Genomic DNA, 23,052 nt, shown 5'->3' on the forward strand with positions numbered 1-23,052 from the left:
GACTTGCCCAGAGTCCCAAGGAGCTGCAGTGGGAATCGAACTCAGTTCCCCAGGATCAAAGTCCGCTGCGCTAACCACTAGGCTACTCCTCCACTAGCGACATTCCATGTAGACGCCTGCCCTTGCAGATCAGCAATGCGGCCACGCAGGCTTCTGGGTCAGAAACAGAAGCCTGCGCAGCTGATCTGCAAGGGCAGGCTTTGACTTGGAATGTCGCTAGTGGAGGAGTAGCCTAGTGGTTAGCGCAGCGGACTTTGATACGTGCAGGACGTCAGACTCACAGAACCAGAAGCCTGCGCAGCCGCGTTGCTGATCTGCAAGGGCAGGCTTTGACTTGGAATGTTGCTAGTGGAATAGCAACATTCCATCTAGAAGAAAGGGAAATGGGACTTGATATACCACCTTTCTGAGGTTTTTGCAACTACATTCAAAGTAGTTTACATATATTCAGGTACTTTTTTGTAACCAGGGGCAATGGAAGGTTAAGTGACTTGCCTAGAGTCCCAAGGAGCTGCAGTGGGAATCGAACTCAGTTCCCCAGGATCAAAGTCCGCTGCACTAACCACTAGGCTACTCCTCCACTAGCGACATTCCATGTAGAAGCCTGCCCTTGCAGATCAGCAATGCGGCCACGCAGGCTTCTGGGTCTGTGAGTCTGACGTCCTGCACGTACGTGCAGGACGTCAGACTCACAGAAACAGAAGCCTGCGCAGCTGATCTGCAAGGGCAGGCTTTGACTTGGAATGTTGCTAGTGGAATAGCAACATTCCATCTAGAATCTCAAATAGGGAAAGGGAAATGGGACTTGATATACCACCTTTCTGAGGTTTTTGCAACTACATTCAAAGTAGTTTACATATATTCAGGTACTTTTTTGTAACCAGGGGCAATGGAAGGTTAAGTGACTTGCCGAGAGTCACAAGGAGCTGCAGTGGGAATCGAACTCAGTTCCCCAGGATCAAAGTCCGCTGCGCTAACCACTAGGCTACTCCTCCACTCTTTATTGCCTGCAACCCCTGAGGCTCTTTTTCCTGGTTCTTCTCCATTCTAACAATCAGATCGTCCAACTTTATGACTCTCATGCCCTGATCCTGAAAAGTAAATACTGGTGCTAGAGGCCATTTGCGCCTTCATTTACCAGCGCAGAATGTTTAGAGGCCTAGAGCCGGCGTGAGAACAAACGAGCGCACAGATGAACAGCGCAGGTAGCATGCGAATGTAGTCGAGCTCATATAAATGAGATAGTTTTGTATTTGTTCCCAATGCTCAGAACAAAACTATGTTACCACTGTAGAAAAATAACGCCAGGTCACAGCAGGTGTTGGGGTGTTTGAAGAGAGGATTTTTCAGGATTTATTTCTTCAAAATCTGGCGGTTTTGCTTGCTTTTGGATTTAGAAGGAAGCGTGTGCAAGCCCTTAAGTGCTGGTCGTGAGAAATGAATACGCGTTGAGTCACAGCAGAGCCAAAAGTGAAAGCATACATTGATGTCTGTTTCCTGCATTTAAATCAAACATCGTCAACCTTCGAAAGGTAATCAAGAAATGTATTAAGTTATGTCCAATAAAAAAGGTATCATCTTACTACTACTACTACTACTATTTAGCATTTCTATAGCGCTACAAGGCGCACGCAGCGCTGCACAAACATAGAAGAAAGACAGTCCCTGCTCAAAGAGCTTACAATCTAATAGACAAAAAATAAAGTAAGCAAATCAAATCAATTAATGTGTACGGGAAGGAAGAGAGGAGAGTAGGTGGAGGCGAGTGGTTACAAGTGGTTACGAGTCAAAAGCAATGTTAAAGAGGTGGGCTTTCAGTCTAGATTTAAAGGTGGCCAAGGATGGGGCAAGACGTAGGGGCTCAGGAAGTTTATTCCAGGCGTAGGGTGCAGCGAGACAGAAGGCGCGAAGTCTGGAGTTGGCAGTAGTGGAGAAGGGAACAGATAAGAAGGATTTATCCATGGAGCGGAGTGCACGGGAAGGGGTGTAGGGAAGGACGAGTGTGGAGAGATACTGGGGAGCAGCAGAGTGAATACATTTATAGGTTAGTAGAAGAAGTTTGAACAGGATGCGAAAACGGATAGGGAGCCAGTGAAGGGTCTTGAGGAGAGGAGTAGTATGAGTAAAGCGACCCTGGCGGAAGATGAGACGGGCAGCAGAGTTTTGAACCGACTGGAGAGGGGAGAGGTGACTAAGTGGGAGGCCAGCAAGAAGCAGATTGCAGTAGTCTAAACGAGAGGTGACAAGGGTGTGGATGAGGGTTTTGGTAGACTGCTCGGAAAGAAAGGGGCGGATTTTACGGATGTTGTAAAGAAAGAAACGACAGGTCTTGGCAAACTGCTGGATATGAGCAGAGAAGGAGAGAGAAGAGTCAAAGATGACCCCGAGGTTTCGAGCTGAGGAGACAGGGAGAAAGCCATCAACAGAAATAGAAAACGGGGGGAGCGGGGAGGTGGGTTTGGGGGGGGAAATGAGACGCTCGGTTTTGGTCATATTTAATTCTTATTTTCTTTTCCATGTTTTATTTTGTTTGATTTCTATTGATAACCTTAAGAGTGGACTAACACGGCTACCACACTCCTCTGCATTTAAATATAAGCGTCCGAGCTGTAATACTTATATTTAGGCCACGGAAAACAGACGCTAATGTGTGCTTCTAAGCGCACGGGAGCCGAAGTCATTACAGTACTCTTCTGCACATGTGCCAAGCACTATCCTCCCGCAGAACTCCATAATGGTCAACACTATGCGCACACCTATATTTGCATATCATCAGCGCTGAGCATTAGAGAGTAATTCTGGGCTGTTCTGGTGGTATTTTCACGGTGCTGTTCAGAACAGCGCCGGAGTTTTGAGCATCGGGGCCTCAGTTTCTTTCCCGTGATCTCTTTAGATTAACCTAAAGAGGTTAGATTGAGAATGGGAGACAGCATGAGCCTATCTAGCCCATTATGTGGGCTGAAGCCAGTAGGCGGAGCTTGCTGCCATTTTAGTTCACCCAAAACAATAGCAAACACCATTGAAAACAACAGCAAAATATTATTAGAAATAATGGACTGTTTATGCATTGGCCATCTATAAGAGTTTAAAGATGTTAAAAGGTAGAGGATAAATGATTCTTTCAAACTTATTTGACAGCTTTCTTATTTATTTGAAAGCTTCCCATACCTAGATATGTTTATTTTATTTTTTTATTAGGATTTATTTATTTATTTATTTTTTTCCAAATTTGTTTTATTATTTTCCATTAGAAACATAACAGTATCCACACTTTATCTTTGTACAGAAATTAGAATTCCTCTTTCAACTAACATGTTTCCAACTAATACCCTCCCTCCCCTATTATAGTCCCTCCTCTTAGGAAGTTTTGTGACCAATTCTCTTTAGACTTGTCCATGTGACACATCGATCTGGGGTGTCCGAGAGGTTAACCATTGTTCATAAGGGTTCCACGTTTTATGGTACTGCGGAACACGGCCAGTGCGTAAGGCTGTCAACTTCGACATCAGATGAATATAGTCCAGTTTCCGCAGCACTGACCGCTGTTCCGGAAGTGTAGGTTGCTTCCATGCCGCCGCCAGCACCAATTTGGCGGCCACGAATAGTTGTACGGCAAAGCGGTGTATGGCATTAGGAATTCCTGTAGGTCTAAAATGGAGTAAGCAGTAGTCCATTCTCATCTGGTAGTTCACTCCTGTAACTTCACCTAGAAACTTCAATATCTCCCCCCAATACTCCTGCGCATGCTTGCATGCCCACCACACATGAATCATATCCCCCACTTCTCCACATTGCCTCCAACACAAAGCTGACCCTGTTTTAAACATTTTAACCAAGCGATGGGGAGTGTAGTACCAGCTGTATAATATTTTGTGACCGTTTTCAGTTAAGGCACTAGACACCGAGACTGCTAGCAGAGATCTAAGTGCCACTTTCCACTGGGGCTTTGTGTAGGTTTCCCCCATGGCTTTCTCCCACCTTGATAGGTATCGCTCCACTGGGTTAGTATGTAGGAGTAGTGCCCTATATATTCTTGAGATGCTACCCCTTCCTCCTCCCTTCATCATCCCCTCCTCCAATTTAGTTTCTTGTAGCTTTAACTCATCCTGTGCTCTGCAAGCTATAAAGTCCTTCACTTGATAGTACTGAAAAGCTTGCAGGGGAGAGAGGCCATGCTCCTGGCATAATTCTAGGAATGGCACCGTCTTATCCGTTTCCCACATTTGGCCTAGTTCACAAAGCCCCATCTCCTCCCATCGCTGAAAAGCTTTATCTTGTTTGCCCGGTCTGAACTGGGGAGCAAAGCGAAGGAACATATGCCTATAATATATTCGCCCCGGGAAAAAGTGTCCCCTTATCTTACTCCACGTCAATAGAGGCCAGCGCATCATGGGCGGGCTTCCCTTGATTATTTCTCCTAAATCTTCCCGCGATAACCAGGGGATAGCTCGCAGCGGGAAAGGTCCCATCCATTTTTGTTCCACCCTTGTCCAGGCCTTCCCTGTATCCTGAAGCCATGTAGCTATTACTCTAAGGTGGGCTGCTTGTAAGTAGTGTGTGAAGGAAGGAACTCCCATCCCTCCCCTCTCTTTCAATTGATACATGACTTCTCTTTTCACCCTCGGGGGTCGTTTTCTCCAAATAAATGAAAATACCTTGTTCTGTAGGCCTCGCAAAAAACTATCTGGGATGGCTATGGGCAGGGTTTATTAGGATTTATTTACTGTCTTTTTGAAAGAATTCACTCAAGGCAGTGTACAGTAAGAATAAATCAAACATAAGCAATTGACAATTACAGCAGTTAAATATTCAAATAACAATACAAAGTACAGCGTAGGATATATCATGGGAGCAAGCAGATGGGTGTGTTTGAAACATTTAACAAAGTTAAGATTAGCCAACTAGGCATTTAAAAGTCTGACCTTTAATGATGCGTCACCTGTAGCGTTCCCTTGCCTTCCCTCTCAGTGTCCCGCCCTCCTCTGACATCATTTCGTCTCTACGCGAGGGCGGGACAGTGAGAGGGAAGGGAACGCTGGAGGCGAGCTGACGTCAGCAACATGTTACGAACCCAGCCAGCCAGAGAACTTGAGGTACAAATTATTATATAGACTAGTAAAAAAGGCCCGTTTCTGACACAAATGAAATGGGTGCTAGCAAGGTTTTCCTTGGAGTGTGTATGTTTGAGAGAGCGTGTGTGAGAGTGACTGTGTGAGAGAGAGAGAGAGAGTGAATGTGCGAGTGTGTGTGTGTGACAGAGAGAGAGTGAGACTGGGTGCGAGTGTGTCTGTGAGAGATAAAGAGTGTGTGTGTGAGCATGAGAGTGTGTGCCATGGCCCCCCTCCCTTTCAGTTCCAGGGTTGTCCCCCCTCCCTCCCTCCGAGTTCCAGGGTTGTTGTCCCCCTCCCTGCCTCCGAGTTCCAGGTCCCCTCCCTGCCTCCCTCCGAGTTTCAGGGTCCCCTCCCTCCCCTGCATTCATCCATATGCAGGCAACGTCCTCTGTGCCCTGCCCCCTCCATCCATCCATGTGCAGCATCTCTCCCTGTCCCCCTCTCTCCCTCCCATTTCCAGGGTCCCCCCTCCCTCTGTCCCTCCCTCCCAGTTCCAGGGTCCCATGGAACTGGGAGGGAGGGGGGACGGAGAACGTTGGAGGAGTGACGTCAGCAGGTGGTTACAATCCCAGTGACACACATTGGAACGTTGGAGGAGAACGTTGGAGGAGTGATGTCAGCAGGTGGTTACGATCCCAGTGAGACACATTGGAATGTTGGAGGAGCAAATTATTATATTAGATTACTACTCTAACTGATGAAACCGATACTTTGTCTGGGTACATCCATATGCTGCACAAGCCGGCATGTTTGAAAATATAAGTGAGATCAAAACAACACGGTACCAGCAATAAAGAATGACAAAGTGGATGCAGCAGTTCATAGGTTTGTTTGCTTTGTTTTGGGTGTTCAGGGATGATGGCTGTGTGGGGGAGAGGGAAGGAAAGACAAACCTCATTGGCTTCAGCTTTTTGACAGCGCGCTAAACCCAAAAACTACTTCTGGATGCCTCAGCGCTTCCCATGGTAGTTCCCTTTTTACCATGTGGTAGCTCCACATTAGGCCTCAGTAAAAGGACTCCTAATTCTTTCCAACCCCATTATCTCTCCCTCTCTCTGTCTCTCTCGCTCCCCCCCCCCTCTCATAGTTTTTTTTTGTTTGAGGGGGGGGGGGGTGGAACAGTTTGCGGAGTGGTGGGGCAGTTGCAGAGTGTACCTGTTAGGGGGTAGGGCAGTTGCGGGGGGTAGAGCTTGTGGGTGGGGAAGTTTGCAAGAAGGTAGGTTTTGGAGGTAGGGCAGTTTTTTGATTGATGTGGGGGTTGCGGGTATAGGCTGGGGCATTTTTTGAGGGTGGGGTAGAACTTGGGGTGGGGGCATTGAGGGGTGATGATAAAAGAGAACATGGAGAGGCGTTGTTGACCTTGGAAACTTCTCTTTCTCAGAAAATGTTGCTTTTGTCACAAGCCTCTCAGCTCCCAAATGAAACCGTTTCAAATATGGGACAGCAATTGAAGGTGGTTGGAGAAAGATCTGAGGCCCATGAGGTGGCCATTAAGTCAGTGCAATCGGTGCAAGCCTCCATGATTAAAGAAAATAAATGGTTGCATGGGAAGATTGAGGCTCTTGAAAATCGGCAGAGGGCTAATACTCTGCGAGTGATCAATTTTCCTAAACAACAACTGACTGCACCGATTCTGACTTTTAAAAAATATCTCTTGGAAGTGTTAAAGGTGCCGGAACTGGATGCCCGCCAATTTTGCAGATATATTACTTGCAGCCTTTTAGGCGGGTGGCGCATGGCGGGCAGGCTGGTGTTGGAGAGTCTGCTGTGCGGTTTGACACCTTGGACTTTATTAGGGAGCTGGAGGGCGAAGAGGAGCGGCAGGAGCGAGCCACTCTTATTGTGACATTTGTTTCTCATTTTGATAGAGACCGGATTTTGAAGTTGTTCTTTAAATGTCGGAAGGAAAAGTTTTTGAATGTTCAAGTAAGGATGTATCCTGATGTGACCAAGGTAACACAGAAGAGGCGGCAAGCTTTTCTTAAGCTGCGGCCTACTGTGTTTCAGTTGGGGGGCCTGTTTTGGCTCAATTATCCCTGTAAATGTGTAGTGAAGATGGAGGCTGTCAAATATGTGTTTTTTGAACCTATGCAGTTGAAAGCGTTCCTGGACTCCAGGGGGGGCGAGGGGGTTCCTCCTCTATCACCTGGAGTTGAGATGAGATCAGCACCTCAAGTATAATAGTCTCCCGCATCTCCCTTCAGAGTCGGGTTTATTTTTGTCTCCCTTTTTGGTAAGGGGGGTTTCTTTCATTATTCTTTTCCCAGGATTGTGGTTTGGTCAGCCTTGATGGGGACTAAAGTAGGAGGCGGAATTGTGCATTGGGGGTTGTGTTTTGTATAAAAGTGTGTGTACTGTTCTCCTAAGTTGTACAAGAGGTGTTCTTGGTGTATACAAGAAATGTATAATAAAAATATCGAAATATAAAAAGAGAACATGGAGAGACATTTTGAAAGGAGGAATTGTTTAATTGTAATGGTACACTGTATTTAAGCCTTTGTGCTACAGCAGCTGGAACTCCTTTTCCCATAGAAAAGCAATGAAGCATTTGGTTGGGGGGGGGGGGAGCAGAGGACCAGGCTTATTTCTTTGGAATCTCTGGTCCAATTTGGCCCATTTTCAATCTTGATACATCTTTTTACCAGGTTTACCCACAGCCAAACCTTATCACATTGCACTAAACTTTATGTGCTATATTGGGCCTTTTTTTGGGGGGGGGGGTGGGGGGTGATTTCTGTAAAACTCCTGGTCCAGTTTTGCCCATTTTTACTGATTTTTACTATGTGACCACTTGTATCCCATGCCATTAAATTTTGGGAGAATTATTTTGCCCACAGATAGACAGATAATCTCAAGCCCTTTTGTGTTAATTCTTACCAACTTCTGACCGGCCTTTCATATATTTTTTAATCAAGTGGATAATGGATATTAAGAACATAAGAATAGCCATACTGGGTCAGATACTTCTTCCAGCAGTGGGCAATCCAGGTCCCAAGTACCTGGCAGAAACCCAATTGTCATAATCCCCAGATAGAAAAAAGTTTTGATTCATTTCATAAGCAGGGGCACCATTATATTTAAATACTGTAATATCTTTATTATCCTTGGTGTCAGTCTAACATGGATTGTCAAAAAAGTAGGATAAGTAAGTTTTCTGTGTAGTTTCTTGAAATTGTTCACCAAATATCTGCAGACAAACTCAAATCTATTCAAGTAATGGTTCAAATGCAGAACTTTGCCCTTTTTCTCCAAGGGCAAACCCTGGTGTCCATAGACAAAACTGGCTCTAGGGACAAACCCAGGGGAAGAAGTCTGGCAACCAATCTTCCATCCTAAAATGACCTGAACATGTATACCTTGGAGGAAAGGAGAAACAGGGGTGACATGATACAGACATTCAAATATATTTGAAAGGTATTAATCCGCAAACGACCCTTTTCCAGAGACGGGAAGGTGGTAGAACTAGAGGAAATGAATTGAGGTTGAAGGGGGGGCAGACTCTGGAGTAATGCCAGGAAGTATTTTTTTTCACGGAAAGGGTGGTAGACAACGTGGAATGCCCTTCCGCGGGAGGTGGTGGAGATGAAAATGGTAATGGAATTCAAACATCTACTTTAATAAAACTCACCCTCAACGTTCTGAGGACACTGACGTCAGTGAAGCCAAGCCACTGACTTCAGTTCCTTCAGGTTCGAAGGTTCATGGTGGTGAAGCCATCGGGCCCTGCCCTCGCGTCAAAACGTCATGACATCGAGGGTGGAGCAAACGTTGAGGGTGAGTTTTATTGCTGTACCTGTGCTCCGCCCTCGCGTCAAAACGCGAAGACGTCGAGGGCGGCCCAGGAAAATCGCCACCCACACAGAGGTACAACGCTAGCAACAGCGGCGGCGCACGAACCAGCTACAACCGCAACGAGCCACGGGGCGGCCCAGGAAAATCGCCACTGTTCTCCGTATGTGAGTCACCCCCCCCCCCCCAAAAAAAAAAAGCTAGCGCCCATTTCATTGCTCTGAGAAACGGGCCTTCTTTCCTAGTATAAACATAAAGGAATCCTGTTTAGAAGGAATGGATCTACAGAATCTTAGCGGAGATTGGGTGGCGACGCTGGTGTTTGGAGAGTAAAACCAGTGCAGGACAGACTTCTACGGTCTACGCCCTGACCATGACTGAATTGATAGGGATGGGCTGGAGTGTAAATTTTTAAGGGTCTTCAACGTTAGTACAAGAAGAGTACAGGGCATGCTTCTACGGTCTGTGCCCTGAGAATGTCAAGGACAAATCAAACTCGGGTATAAATATAAGGTATCGCATACCATGTAAAATGAGTTTGTCTTGTTGGGTAGACTGGATGGACCGTTCAGGTCTTTATCCGCCGTCATTTACTATGTTATTATATGTAATGCTTTCTGAGCACCTCTTCCTGTCCCTGAGTGTGTTTCTGGTTTGTATTTCAGATGCGGGTGACATTTGAGGAAATCGCTGTCTCTTTCTCTCAGGAGGAGTGGGAGTATTTAGATGAAGGGCAGAAGGAGCTTTACAGGGAGGTGATGAAGGAGAATTATGAGACCCTGATCTCTTTGGGTAAGGACTGAATTATCTGCATTTTATGTAGACAGCATGTGATTTATTACAAATAATTTGATACATTTTTCTGTAGCTCCTCCACTCCAGAAACTTCTAAGTATGATCAGGATTCATTTCAGCATTGCTCTCAGACATAAGATGACAGTGTGAGGTCAGGCCTGAGTGACCATAAGACTATCCAGTGTGCCCCCGTTTGTTTCTTCCCCTTTAAATCAGGAAGAGATCCTCCTCTACCTCTTGTAACAAGTCTGAAAACAAGGGGCAGGGCAGCACAGATGCTCAGGACCTGGCTGTAAAAGATTAAGTACATAAGCATAAGCATCGCCATGCCGGGACAGACCAAGGGTCCATCGAGGCCAGCACTCTGTCTCCGACAGCGGCCAAAAGAACAAACAATTTGTCCCGCCCATCCCAGAAATAGCGGATTATTCCCACATCCATTCAATAACATTCTATGGCCTTTTCCTCCAGGAAGCCGTCCAAACCTTTTTTTTAAAGTCCGCTAAGCCAACCGCCTTAACCACTTTTTCCGGCAACAAATTCCAGAGTCTACGTGTTGAGCGAAGAAAAATTTCCTCCGATTCGTTTTAAATTTACTACACTGCAGCTTCATCGCATGCCCCCTTGTCCTAGTATTTTTGGAAAGCATAAACAGAAGCTCCACATCGACCTGAATTAGCATTTCAGACCAATAAAAAAAATCTATCGCTGTCACGAAATGCCTAGCCACCTACCTGGGGTTACCCCATGGCCAGTTAGAGGGTCTATCCCCAGCACAGCTCAGGTCAGCCTGCACCTGCTGCTTGTTCTCTACACTAGCACCCTCCTCCCACTGACTGGGTCACAACCGCCTCTGGGTGAGTCTCCCGCTCTCAAATTATCCCCAGTGATTTCTAGGTTACTGGACCACGTTCCCAGTGGTCCCACAGTTCCCAGAAAGCACTTACAAATCCAACACACAAACCACCAGGGTCCTTTATCAGTCCAGACAAGCAGAGTCAACAAACTAAACAGGTTTATTGTCACACTTGAAAAATGAGCAAAAACAAAATGTGCAATCAGCAAACAATAACAGATAGCTGAAATATGGATCAATTATAACACTAACTAAATATTGGTTGACTTCCTAAAAAGTACCTGGGGAGATCTGGACATATATAACTGTTTTTCTTACAGGCTTCAGCAAAGAGCTCTCTCTCTCTCTCTTCTTCCGGGCTGAAACTGGAACAAAAGCCAGTACAATTGAAACTAAAAAAAAAAAAACAACAACTCCTGGACCAATCAGAGGCCAGTCAACAACATTTGAAAATTGCTGGTTACATCACTCAGGCATTTCCTTATCTGTATTAACTAAGGCAGTGGTTCCCAAACCTGGTCCATGGAAGAGATTTGCAAGCAGTGAAGGCAGTGCATGCAAACCTCTCTCGTGAATATTCATTGTGGATATCCTGAAATCCTGACTGGCTGGGATGCCTTCAGGACCAGGTTTGGGAACCAGAAACCTAAAGAAAGAAAGGTCAGTTGTTTGTAACAGCTTAAAACATAACATGCACCACCTGCTGGCCAAACTAGAGAAATGCACTTCAGGATTTAATAAGGCAATTTTACAGGCTTAAAACACACTGTTCTGTCACAGTCGCTTTGTCTATTGATATTTCCTCAGCTTATGATACCGTTTGGCATGGTCAGCTGCTCCTAAAGCTGCAGAATTGTCTCCAGGATCAATAAATGATAAGAGTAATATGAGAAATTTTCATTAACTGCCGCTTCCATGTGTTAATTACAGGGAAAGAGCAGATCAGGACCTTAAAAACCATGTCATGTCCTCCAAGAATCAGTCTTGGTTCCTGCTCTTTTTAACTTTGATCCTGCTGGTCTTCCCCACATATTGGGAATGAAACTTCTGTATGCGAGGACTTGGCTTCCTTCATACCAGCAGCTCTTTGGAGGATTTACAGCAGTCTCTAGAGAGAAATATGAATGTCAGGGCCTATGGCCTCCGATGCCATGAGAAGGGCCAAACATTTTGAGCCTTTCATTTGAAATGGCTGGGGCGGAACCAAGTTTCACGCAGTCCTACCTTGCCAGTGCGTCTCCCTGTGACAGATGCACTGGCAACCGTATGAGGAGAGACTTGCCGACCTGAACATGTATACCCTGGAGGAAAGGAGAAACAGGGGTGACATGATACAGACGTTCAAATATTTGAAAGGTATTAATCCGCAAACGAACCTTTTCCGGAGACGGGAAGGTGGTAGAACTAGAGGACATGTATTGAGGGTGAAGGGGGGCAGACTCAGGAGTAATGCCAGGAAGTATTATTTCACAGAAAGGGTGGTAGATACGTGGAGTGCCCTCCCGCGGGAGGTGGTGGAGATGAAAACAGTAATGGAATTCAAATATGCATAAGAAAAACACAAAGGAATCCTGTTTAGAAGGAATGGTTCCGCAAAATCTTAGCGGAGATTGGATGGCAACGCCAGTAATTGGGAAGCAATGCCAGTGCTGGGCAGACTTCTACGGTCTGTGCCCTGAAAATGGCAGGGACAAATCAAACTCGGGTATACATATAAAGTATCACATACCATGTAAAATGAGTTTATCTTGTTGGGAAGACTGGATGGACCGTTCAGGTCTTTATCTGCCGTATTTACTATGTTACTATGTGGCGTGTTCTCTCCCTGTGACACATCTCTCTTTGGCTGCTTCCATCTCGTGCTAGGGAACGTGCACTTCCAGGTCGTGATCATGGACGTGGGGGATATCGGGGCACTGCCCTGATGTCAGACATCCTTTACCCTTTATCTTCGGGTCTCTGTTAACGGTGCCTTGGCAGTAGGTCCTGGTTCTAGCCTCTGTACTGGTTTGTGGTTCTCACTTTGGGTTCCCTGCCTTGGATTGCCGCCTGGCCTGACCCTAGCCTTGACGTTGACCCTGCCTTGGATGACCATCTGACATCTTCAACCTCGCTGCACTCTGCCAGTCTGCTCGGCTCTGTCCCTCTCTCAGGACCCTGCCAGCCCTTCTGAGGACCCTCCAAGTCCTACTGGCCACCCGCACCTGAGGGCTCAACTCTCAGAGAACGGTCAACACCTGTTGTAAAGCTGGAATCTTTGTGCATCAGTAATCCCTCCTCCCCTCACTATAGCCTTAAGAGCATTAATAGGGTATAATGTTCAAATTTGGGGTAACAGATGATTTGGGTAATTCAAAGAAATAATCTAGTACTGTCTCTCTTCAGACTTTAATAATGACTCTCATCCCCTTACAGCATCCTGGCATAAGTCTGTTACATAGAACCTTTTCAGCTCTATAGTAAAGACCTTCTAGACTCAGTGAAGCCAAGGTCTGAGTGTGTAGAAATATTGATCCAATTTAGTAGCTGAAGGCTCAGCAGTGATCCTGAAAGTTGACTCACTGGAGCCCCCTGAATCGATTATTAATACTAAGGGATCTCATAATATACCAGATTGCTAAAAATATCAGAGAGTCACAGCTCCCTCTTTCATAGGTGATAAAATCATTTGTTATACAAATGTTTGACTAGTTCCAGTGCCAGAGTACTCAAAGTGAGGTATAATAACCCCCAGATCCCTCTGCTTTACGATGGAGGTGGTAATAGTTCAGTGGTGTGCTGGAGCGGGCTCTCACGGGCTCGCGAGAGCCGTTTGTTAAGTTTTTAAGAATTTTGGGAGCCGGTTGTTAAAGTAGGCCTCCCCATGGCTACTTTAACAACTGACTCCCAAAATGTGGGCTTGGGCCCCCCTCCTGAATTCTCTTTTACTTTGATGGCAGTGAGTAAATAGACTGCTGCTGCTCCCTGCTCCTTATTTCTGACTCTGAGCATCAGGCTGAGACTTTTCATGCAAGCGCAAGAAGGTTCCATCATGCTGCTCAGAGCCAGAAACAAGCAGCAGAGAGTGGTGGCAGTCCATTTATTGGCTAGTGGGGCTCGGCAAAGGTATGCCTAGCGTGCCCGCACAAGGGAGGGGAGAGAGAGACATCCCCCCCCCACACACACACACAATTTCAGGGCCGGCTATGCCCGGAGAGAGAGAGCCCGTTGTTAAAAATTTACCAGCACACCCCTGTAATAGTTCCTCCCTCCCCTCCCCCATCATAAGCTGCTTCCTGGGTATTTTTCTGAGACTATAAGGGAAATATAACTCAGTTTTCATTTTTTTTCTGTTGAAATCAGGCTATGAAAGGATCAATCCTGACATATTATCAAGGATTAATCAAGAGGAAAAGTGTCACTCGTGCACAGGTGAGTAATAACAAAAATACTGTAGAGAGTAAGAAGAGATTAGATTTATTATTTATAACCTGCCCTTATCCAGGTATTGCAGAGCATAGTTATGTGATAATATAGTGCTCAGAGTAAGAAGAGGTATTACAAAGTGGAGGTTAGTACTCGTAAGTACTTTTTCCTGGGTGGTGACTCCTGGTTTGGGTTTCTCTTCTCTACATGCGTCACTTTGCACTTGCCCACACTAAATGTCATCAGCTATTTAGATGCCCAGTCTCATAAGATCCTATTGGCAATTTTTCACAATCTTCTTGTGATTTAACCACTTTGAATAACTTGCATTGTCAGCAAATGTAATCACCCTGAGGTCCCTGTCCTGGTCTCTGCACATCACCCTCTCTCCTCCTGTCTTATGTAGCTCCTTTTGATTCCTCACCCAAAATGGATCAGTCTGCACTTCTTTGCATCAAAGCTTAACTGCCAAGCTTTAAATCTCGTTTCTAATTTTTGGAGGTCACTACTCGTGTTGTCTACGTCCTCTGGGGTGTCCACTGTGTTGCAGAGCTTTGTGTTATCTGCAAAAAGGCATCAGCCATATCATTCATGAAGACATTGAACAGAATTGGCTTAGGCCTGACCCCTGAGGCACAACACTACACGCCTTTCTTTATTCCATGTGAATTCCATTTACCACCACCCTCTATCATCTGTCAGCCAACCGATTTCTGATCTGGTTCACCACCTTGGGACCTACCCTCAGGGCACTCAGTTTTCTTATAAGCCTCCTATGAGCAACAGTATCAAAGGCTTTGCTGAAATCTAAGTAGACCATATCCAATGTACGCTCTCGGTCTAGTTCTCTGGTCATCCAGCCATGTTTGAAATCCACAAGGCTTTTTTTGTGCCGGTACGCACTGGTACGGCGTACCAGCACCTTTTTTTCCCCTGGCGAGTCCTGCACCCTTCCTCTCACTCCCCTACTTACTGTTTTTTTTACGGACTGGGCAGCGCGAACGGTACAGTGATTGAGAGAGGCTGGCAGCGTCGGAGCTTCCCTCTGCGAGTTCTGCCTACTTTGTTTCAACTTCCTGTTTCCGCATAGGCGGGACTCGCAGAGGGAAGCTCCGACGCTGCCAGCCTCTCTCAATCGCTGCACCGTTCACTCTGCAGAGTCCAATGCTGGCAGCCTTCCTTTATCGCTTCGCTGGCAGGCAGGCAGTGGAGGAGGAGGATGGGCTGGGAGAAGAAGAATCGCTGGACATGGATGGGAGGGGAGGGCAGGGAAGAGAGAATTGCTGGACATGGATGGGAGAGGAGGGCAGGGGAGAGAGGAGAATCGCTGTACATGGATGGGAGGGGAGGGCAGGGAAGAGAGAATTGCTGGACATGGATGGGAGGAGAGGGCAAGGAAGAAAGAATTGCTGGACATGGATGGCAGGTGAGGACAGGTGGCAGAGAAGAATCACTGGACATTGATGGGGGAGCTGACATTGATGGGAGGGGAGGACAGGGGAGAGAGGAGACATACTGGACATGGATGGGAGGGGAGGTCAGGGAAGAGAGATTCACTGGACGGATGGAAGGGGAGGGCAGGGAAGAGAGGAGAATCATTGGACATGGATGAGAGGGGAGGGAAGGGGAGAGAGGAGAATCGCTGGACATAGGAGGGGAGGGCAGGGGAGAGAGGAGACATGCTGGAAGTGGATGGAGGGGAGGGAAGACAGGAAGGAGATACTCATGGATGGGAGGGCAGAGAAGAGAGGAGAAATGCTGGAAATGGATGGAAAGGAGAGCAGGAGATACAGGAAAATTGCTGGACTTGGATGGATGGAAGAGTTGGCGGGGAGAGAGGAGAAATGCTGGACTTGGATGGAGGAGAGGGGAGAGAAAATTATTGCTTTATATGGATACAGGGGAGGGAAGAGAGAGGAGAAATGCTGGACATGGATGGAGGGGAGGAGAGAGGAGAAGTGCTGGACATGGATGGAGGGAAGGAAAGAAAAAAGAAGAAGATGCACATGGACAGAGATGAGGGAAAGGGAAGAGAGGAGAAAAACTGCACATGGATGGAGAAAATAGGCAAAAGCTGGATCCACGTTATACCTCCTCCAGTCAATTCCACAGAGGAGGACACAGCTTTTACTTATGGATGTATGGCAAGAAATGAAGAAGAAAGGAGGAAAGTAAAGAAATAAATGGAAAGGAAGCCCTGGAAACTGAGTTAAGAGAACAGATCGAGAGCAGCAGAATCAGAGACTGGAACCAACATGATCAGAAAAACAAAGTCACCAGACAACAAAGGTAGAAAAAAATCATTTTATTTTCATTTTAGTGTTTGGAATATGTCCAATTTGAGAATTTACATCTGCTGTCTTATTTTGCACTGGGTATGCTGGAGCTGTAACAGCTTACAGAAATTATTTATAATGAAAAACAATCACATTTTTTTCTCCTATACTAGTATAATATTTTCAATGATGTCTGTTTATATGCACCATGGCTGGTATAAGGGGTGTGGCTATCATGGGTGGAGCCATATGTGGTGACCCCGCCCATAATGAGTACCGGCACCTTTTTTCGTACAAAAAAAGCACCTTAAATCCAGGGCTTTGAGTTTGGTGCAATTGAAATCTGTTTAATGTGTATATCGAGCCACAACATGTGATGATCATTGCTGAAAAAAAAGCCCCTCTGAGTTGTCTCTTGGGTGCTGCTGCTAGTTTAAGCCATTGCGCAAAGGGTACGAAATTCCTCCCTGGTGCGGCTCCTTCATTCTGCTTTCATTTTAATTTCCAGCCTCTACTCTCCTGTTTATTTTTATCCAGCCTGGTGTTTTGCTGCGTTCGTTCTGTTTCTCTCAGTGATGGTCATCCTTCCCGTGCTCTGTTTTGTGTCTGACCAAGGCTGTTGTCGGCCTTGTTGATTTTTAGATTAGTTAGTTTGGAGTTACCGTATTTTTCGGACTATAAGACGCACCGGACCATAAGACGCACCTAGGTTTTAGAGGAGGGAAATAGGAAAAAAAAAATGTTCCTTTTTCCCTCCTCTAAAACCTAGGTGCTCCGGTGCGTCTTGTCCGAGTTTTGGACCGCTGTCCCGTACTTACGCGATGCCATGTTCCGTGGTGGTCTAGTGACGTCGGGGCAGGAAAGAGCCCCCTCTTTCCTGCCCATCGCGCTGCTCTCTGTGCTCCTCACTGCTTCCTGACGGTCTCGGCGAGATTCAAAATGGCCGCCAAGATTCTCGGCGGCCATTTTGAATCTCGCCGAGACCGTCAGGAAGCAGTGAGGAGCACAGAGAGCAGCGCGATGGGCAGGAAAGAGGGGGCTCTTTCCTGCCCCGACGTCACTAGACTACCACGGAACATGGCATCGCGTAAGTACGGGACGGCGATCCAAAACTCGCTACCTTCGGACTATAAGACGCACCCCCCATTTTCCTCCCAAATTTTGGGGGAAAAAAGTGTGTCTTATAGTCCGAAAAATACGGTAATGGGCCTCATTAGTCGGGCGAGTGCTTCTTGCTGGTCCTGGTTCCTGATTGGGAAATATATGTCTTAAAAGAAACAAAAAAAATAGGAGGCCCAGGGGCTCCACTATTTAGCATGGCACTAGCAGTGGCGTAGCAAGGGGGGGGGGGCGGGAGGGGCGGTCCGCCCCAGGTGTCAGCTCAGGGGGGGGTGCTCCCTGCCAGCTCCCTCCCCCTCGGCGAATCAACACCCCCCCCCGACCAGCTCCCACACCCTACCTTTAAAAAGAATATCGGGAGGCGAGGCGCAGCGCCTCGCGCCTGCCCTGCACGTAAAAGAAATGTGGACTGTCGGGTCTTCCCTCGCTCTATCTGTCCCGCCTTCCGCTGACGCAACTTCCTATTTCCGCAAGGGTGGGACAGACAGAGCGAGAGAAGGCCCGACGGTCCACATTTCTTTTACATGCAGGCGCAAGGCGCTGCGCCTCGCCTCCCGATATTCTTTTTAAAGGTAGGGTGCGGGAGCTGGGAGGGGGGGAGGGGGTGTCATCGTGCTGCACCCGGGGGGGGGGGGTGCAAAGGCGAACCGCCCCGGGTGGCACCCCCCCCTGCTACGCCACTCGGCACTAGCACTATGCTTTCACATTTCAGCAAGTTGTGTCTCAGCTCCATTTGGGTTGTAAACCTCACATTTCCCTGGTTTATTTCTTTTTCGTAAGAGCATAAGAGTAGCCATACTTGGTCAGACCAATGGTCCATCTAGCCCAGTATCCTGTTTTCCAAACAGTGGCCAAGCCATGTCACACGTACCTGGCAGAAACCCAAATCGTGGCAACACTCCATACTACAAATCCCAGGGCAAGCAGTTGCTTCCCATGTCTGTCTCAATAGCAGACTATGGACTTTTCCTCCAGGAACTTGTCCAAACCTTTTTTGAACCCAGATACGCTAACCACTGTTACCACCTCCTCCGGCAAAGAGTTCCAGAGCTTAACTATTCGTTGAGTGAAAAAATATTTCCTCCTATTTGTTTTAAAAGTATTTCCATGTAACTTCCTCGAGTGCCCCCTAGTCTTTGTACTTTTGGAACGAGTAAAAAATCGATTTACTTCTACTCATTCTACACCACTTCAGTCATATCTCCCCTCATCCGCCTCTTCTCCAAGCTGAAGAACCCTAACCTCTTTAGCCTTTCCTTATACGAGACGAGTTCCATCCCCTTTATCGTTTTAGTCGCTCTTCTTTGAACCTTTTCCAATTCCGCTATATCTTTTTTGAGATCCAGCAACCAGAACTGAATGCAATACTCAAGGTGCGGACGCACCATGGAGCGATACAAAGGCATTATAGTATTTTCGGTCTTATTCACCATCCCTTTTCTAATAATTCCTAGCATCCTGTTTGCTTTTTTGGCCGCCGCCACACACTGAGCAGAAGATGCGTATTATCTACAACGACACCCAGATCTTTTTCTTGAGTACTGACCCCCAAGGTGGACCCTAGCATCAGATAACTATGATTCGGATTATTCTTTCCAAGCCGCTCTGCCAATTTTGAGCCATCTCAAACCCCAACTAATGTAACTTACAATTAACACCCAATAGGGGAAGCAAACAGTCTAACAATAAACACACCCAAACAAAGTTTGCTAAAGTCTTTGGTTCGAAACAGTTTGCAAGGGCTGTCGATCTCAAAATTATTTAAATAAGCAAAGCCTTAAAACTCCCAGAGTGCAATAAAACCTTTTAACACCAAGAAGGATCAAGCAAACTCTAAACAGAGTGGAGGAGTGGCCTAGTGGTTAGGGTGGTGGACTTTGGTCCTGGGGAACTGAGTTCGATTCCCACTTCAGGCACAGGCAGCTCCTTGTGACTCTGGGTAAGTCACTTAACCCTCCATTGCCCCATGTAAGCCGCATTGAGCCTGCCATGAGTGGGAAAGCGCGGGGTACAAATGTAACAAAAATAAAATAGATACTATTGGAGATTCTACATGGAATGTTGCTACTATTGGAGATTCTAGAAGGCTGCGCAGGCTTCTGTTTCTGTGAGTCTGACGTCCATAGACCATTATTAAATTGGACTTGGGGAAAATCCACTATTTCTGGGATAAGCAGTATAAAATCTTTTGTACTTTTTTGGGATCTTGCCAGGGATTGGCCACTGTTGGAAACAGGATGCTGGGCTTGATGGACCTTTGGTCTTTCCCAGTATGGCAACACTTATGTACTTATGTATACATCTCACAAGTAGAATAAACAGAAAATCCCAGTGCAAGAAAACCTATTCTTCTTTTTATTATATCATGTAATATTTTAGAAACCACTTCTCTTCTAACACATGATTAAAGCCTTTTTTTTTTAATATATCCAGCAAATCAGCTGATGCCACAAAAAAAGAAGAGAGAAAAGAATCAAGGGGAGCATCCTGTAGCAGTGGAACAAGCCAAAAGACAATCAGAAAACGTTTGTGAGAATATTTCCCAGGGACCTAAGAGGAGAAACAGAAGGAACGAGCAGGAGGAATTAGAAGAGAAAAAAGACCCTGTGGGTGGCTCACTGGATGGAGTTGCAAAGTGTGAGAGAAGTTACGAGGAGCTCACTAACATGCATGGGCACAAGAAACGCTTAGCAGAGAGCACATCCCAAACGAATAATAATGATTGCATGACTTGTAACCTTGACACGGGAGAGGAGAAAAGAAAAAAAGACCAGCAAGAAATTACATATATTGAAAGAAACTGCAAAAAAGTCAAAAGAAAGAAATTGTTTACATGTACTGAGTGTAAGAAAAAGTTCACACAGCTTTCTCATCTGAAAAGGCATCAACTGACCCACACGGGTGAGAAACCGTTCATATGTACTGAGTGTAAGAAAACGTTCACACAGATTTTCTATCTAAAGAGGCACCAAATGATCCACACAGGAGAGAAACCATTTAAATGCAGTGAGTGTAGTAAAAGATTTGCTTGGCTTTCACAGCTAAAAATTCACCAATTGATCCACACAGGAGAGAAACCATTTAAATGCAGTGAATGTAGCAAAAGATTTGCTTGGCTTTCACAGCTAAAAAATCATCAAATTAGCCACACGGGAGAAAAACAATTCATGTGCACAGACTGTAAAAAAAGGTTCACACAGTTTTCATATCTAAAAAATCACCAAGTGACTCACAGAGGAGAGAAACCATTTACATGTAGTGAATGTAGTAAAAGCTTTGCTCGGCTTTCTGAGCTAAAAGGCCACCAAGCGATCCACTCTGGCCTGAAACCATATATATGTACAGAATGTAATAAAAGTTTTGCTAGGCTTCCATATCTAAAAAAACATCAAATGATCCATACAGGAGAGAAACCATATGTATGTACTGAGTGTAAGAAAAGATTCACACAGCATGCTCATCTAAAATGTCACCAACTGACCCACATGGGAGAGAAACCATTTAAATGTACTGAGTGTAATAAAAGGTTCACACAGCATTCTCATCTAAGATGTCACCAACTGAGCCACACAGGAGAGAAACCATTTACATGTAGTGAATGTATTAAAACCTTTACTCGGCATTCAGAGCTAAAATATCACCAAGTGATTCACTCAGGCGTGAAACCACATACATGTACTGAGTGTAATAAAAGCTTTGCTCGGCTTTCTTATCTAAAAAGACACGAAATGATCCATACAGGAAAGAAACCATTTACATGTACTGAGTGTAACAAAAGGTTCACACAACTTTCTCATCTAAAAAGTCACCAAGTGACACACAGGAGAAAAACAATTTACATGTCCTGAGGGTAAGAAAGGGTCCCCCCCCCCCCACATAAAAAAAAAAACAAACCCACAGTGACTCACGGAAAAGAAACCACTCACATGTATTATGTACAGTAAAAGCTTTGATTGGCTTTGAGAGCTAAAAGCTCACCAAGTGACCCACTAGGCAGAAAAAAAAAAAACATTTACATGTAGTGAGTTTAATAAAACACTTTGCTACGCTTTCAGACGTAAGAACTCTACTACTACTACTACTACTACTATTTAGCATTTCTATAGCGCTACAAGGCGTACGTAGCGCTGCACAAACATAGAAGAAAGACAGTCCCTGCTCAAAGAGCTTACAATCTAGTAGACAAAAAATAAAGCAAACAAATCAATTAATGTGTACAGGAAGGAGGAGAGGAGGGTAGGTGGAGGCAAGTGGTTACAAGTGGTTACAAGAACTCACCAAATAATCCTAACAGGAGAGAAACTATTTAAATGTACTGAGTGTAAGAAAAGACTCACACAGCTTTCACATCTAAAAAGTCAGCAACTCACCCATATGCGAGAGAAACCACCTATATGGGAGAGAAACCATTTATGTGTGCTGAGTGCAGAAAAAAGTTCACACAGCTTTTATATCTAAAAATTCACCTACTGAGCTGCATGGGAAATAAATCATTTGCGAGTGTAATAAAAGATTCACTTGGCTTTCAGAGTTAAAAACTCGCCAAATGATCTATACAGGAAAGAAGCTATTTATGTATACAGAGAGAAAGTATTTATAGGTAGTATATGTAACAGAAACTTTGCTCAGCTTTCAGATGCACAGTGAAGAGAAACCATTTACCTGTACTGAGTGTAATAAAAGGTTCACACAGCTTTCAGGCCTAACCCCCCCCCCCCCCCCAAAAAAAAAAAAAAAAAGATCCACACTGCACAAGTATAGTTGAAAAACTGAGATCATACTCCACATACCCTGTCTTAGAAGTGAGGGTCATTCCTGTTATGGTATGTGCAAAACCAAGTCCAAAAAGGAGAGGTGTGAGAAAAACCTCATGGATGAGAAACAGCAACACAAGAATAGTAAAGCAAAGAAACAAGGATCCAAAGGGGTCAGTGTATGATTGTGCTGGGACTGCTGCTTTTTAACATATTTATAAATGATCTAGAGATGGGAGTACTAGTGAGATAATTAAATTTGTGGGTGACACTAAGTTATTCAGAGTTGTTACATCGCAAAAGGATTGTGAAAAATTACAAGAGGACCTTACAGGACTGGGAGACTGGCATCCAAATAGCAGATGACGTTTAATGTGAGCAAGTGCAAAGTGATGCATGTGGGAAAGAGGAACCCAAACTATAACTATGTAATGCAAGGTTCCACATTAGGAGTCACCAACCAGGAAAGGAATGTACGTTGAAACCCTCTGCTCAATGTACGGCGGTGGCTAAGAAAGGAAATAGAATGTTAGGTATTATTAGGAAAGGAATGGAAAACAAAAATGAGGATGTTATAATGCCTTTGTATTGCTCCATGGTGCAACCGCACCTCGAATATTGTGTGCATTCTAGTCACCGCATCTCAAAAAAATATATAGTGGAATTAGAAAAGGTACAGAGAAGGGTGACGAAAATGATAAAGGGGATGGGATGACTTCCCTATGAGGAAAGGCTAAGGCAGCTAGGACTCTTCAACTTGGAGAACAGATGGCTGAGGGGAGATAATGATAGAGATCTATAAAATAATGAGTGGAGTGGTATGGGTAGACGTGAATCGCTTGTTTACTCTTTCCAAAAATACTAGGACGAGGGGGCACGCAATGAAGATACCAAGTAGTAAATTTAAAATGAATCGGAGAAAATAGTTCTTCACTCAACTTGTAATT

The 23,052-nt window shown here is 45.4% G+C and overlaps 1 protein-coding gene across 2 annotated transcripts; it reads left to right on the forward strand.

Moving 5' to 3' along the window:
- The first annotated feature begins 9,621 nt into the window (after positions 1–9,621).
- LOC115463593 (gastrula zinc finger protein XlCGF57.1-like) lies at positions 9,622–21,474 on the forward strand. 2 transcript variants are annotated; one of them, XM_030194259.1, is made up of 3 exons: positions 9,622–9,692; positions 13,894–13,962; positions 19,785–21,474. In XM_030194259.1, exons 1-3 carry the CDS (start codon positions 9,659–9,661, stop codon positions 21,197–21,199), a joined length of 1,518 nt encoding a protein of 505 aa, XP_030050119.1. In that variant the 5' UTR covers positions 9,622–9,658; the 3' UTR covers positions 21,200–21,474. The 2 variants fall into 2 exon arrangements, with proteins under 2 accessions (XP_030050119.1, XP_030050129.1); XM_030194269.1 differs by lacking the exon at positions 13,894–13,962 and having other exon boundaries at positions 9,670–9,692.
- The last annotated feature ends 1,578 nt before the right edge of the window (positions 21,475–23,052 follow it).

This window comes from Microcaecilia unicolor, chromosome 1 (assembly GCF_901765095.1).
Source record: "Microcaecilia unicolor chromosome 1, aMicUni1.1, whole genome shotgun sequence".
Lineage (NCBI taxonomy): Eukaryota > Metazoa > Chordata > Amphibia > Gymnophiona > Siphonopidae > Microcaecilia > Microcaecilia unicolor.

Bases quoted from the DNA above. Each gene is read 5' to 3' on its own strand.
- LOC115463593 (XM_030194259.1), top strand. From the start codon at position 9,659: ATGAAGGAGAATTATGAGACCCTGATCTCTTTGG. The intron at 9,693-13,893 runs GTAAGGACTGAA...TGTTGAAATCAG, and splicing joins TGAGACCCTGATCTCTTTGG to GCTATGAAAGGATCAATCCT. The intron at 13,963-19,784 runs GTGAGTAATAAC...TAATATATCCAG, and splicing joins AAAGTGTCACTCGTGCACAG to CAAATCAGCTGATGCCACAA.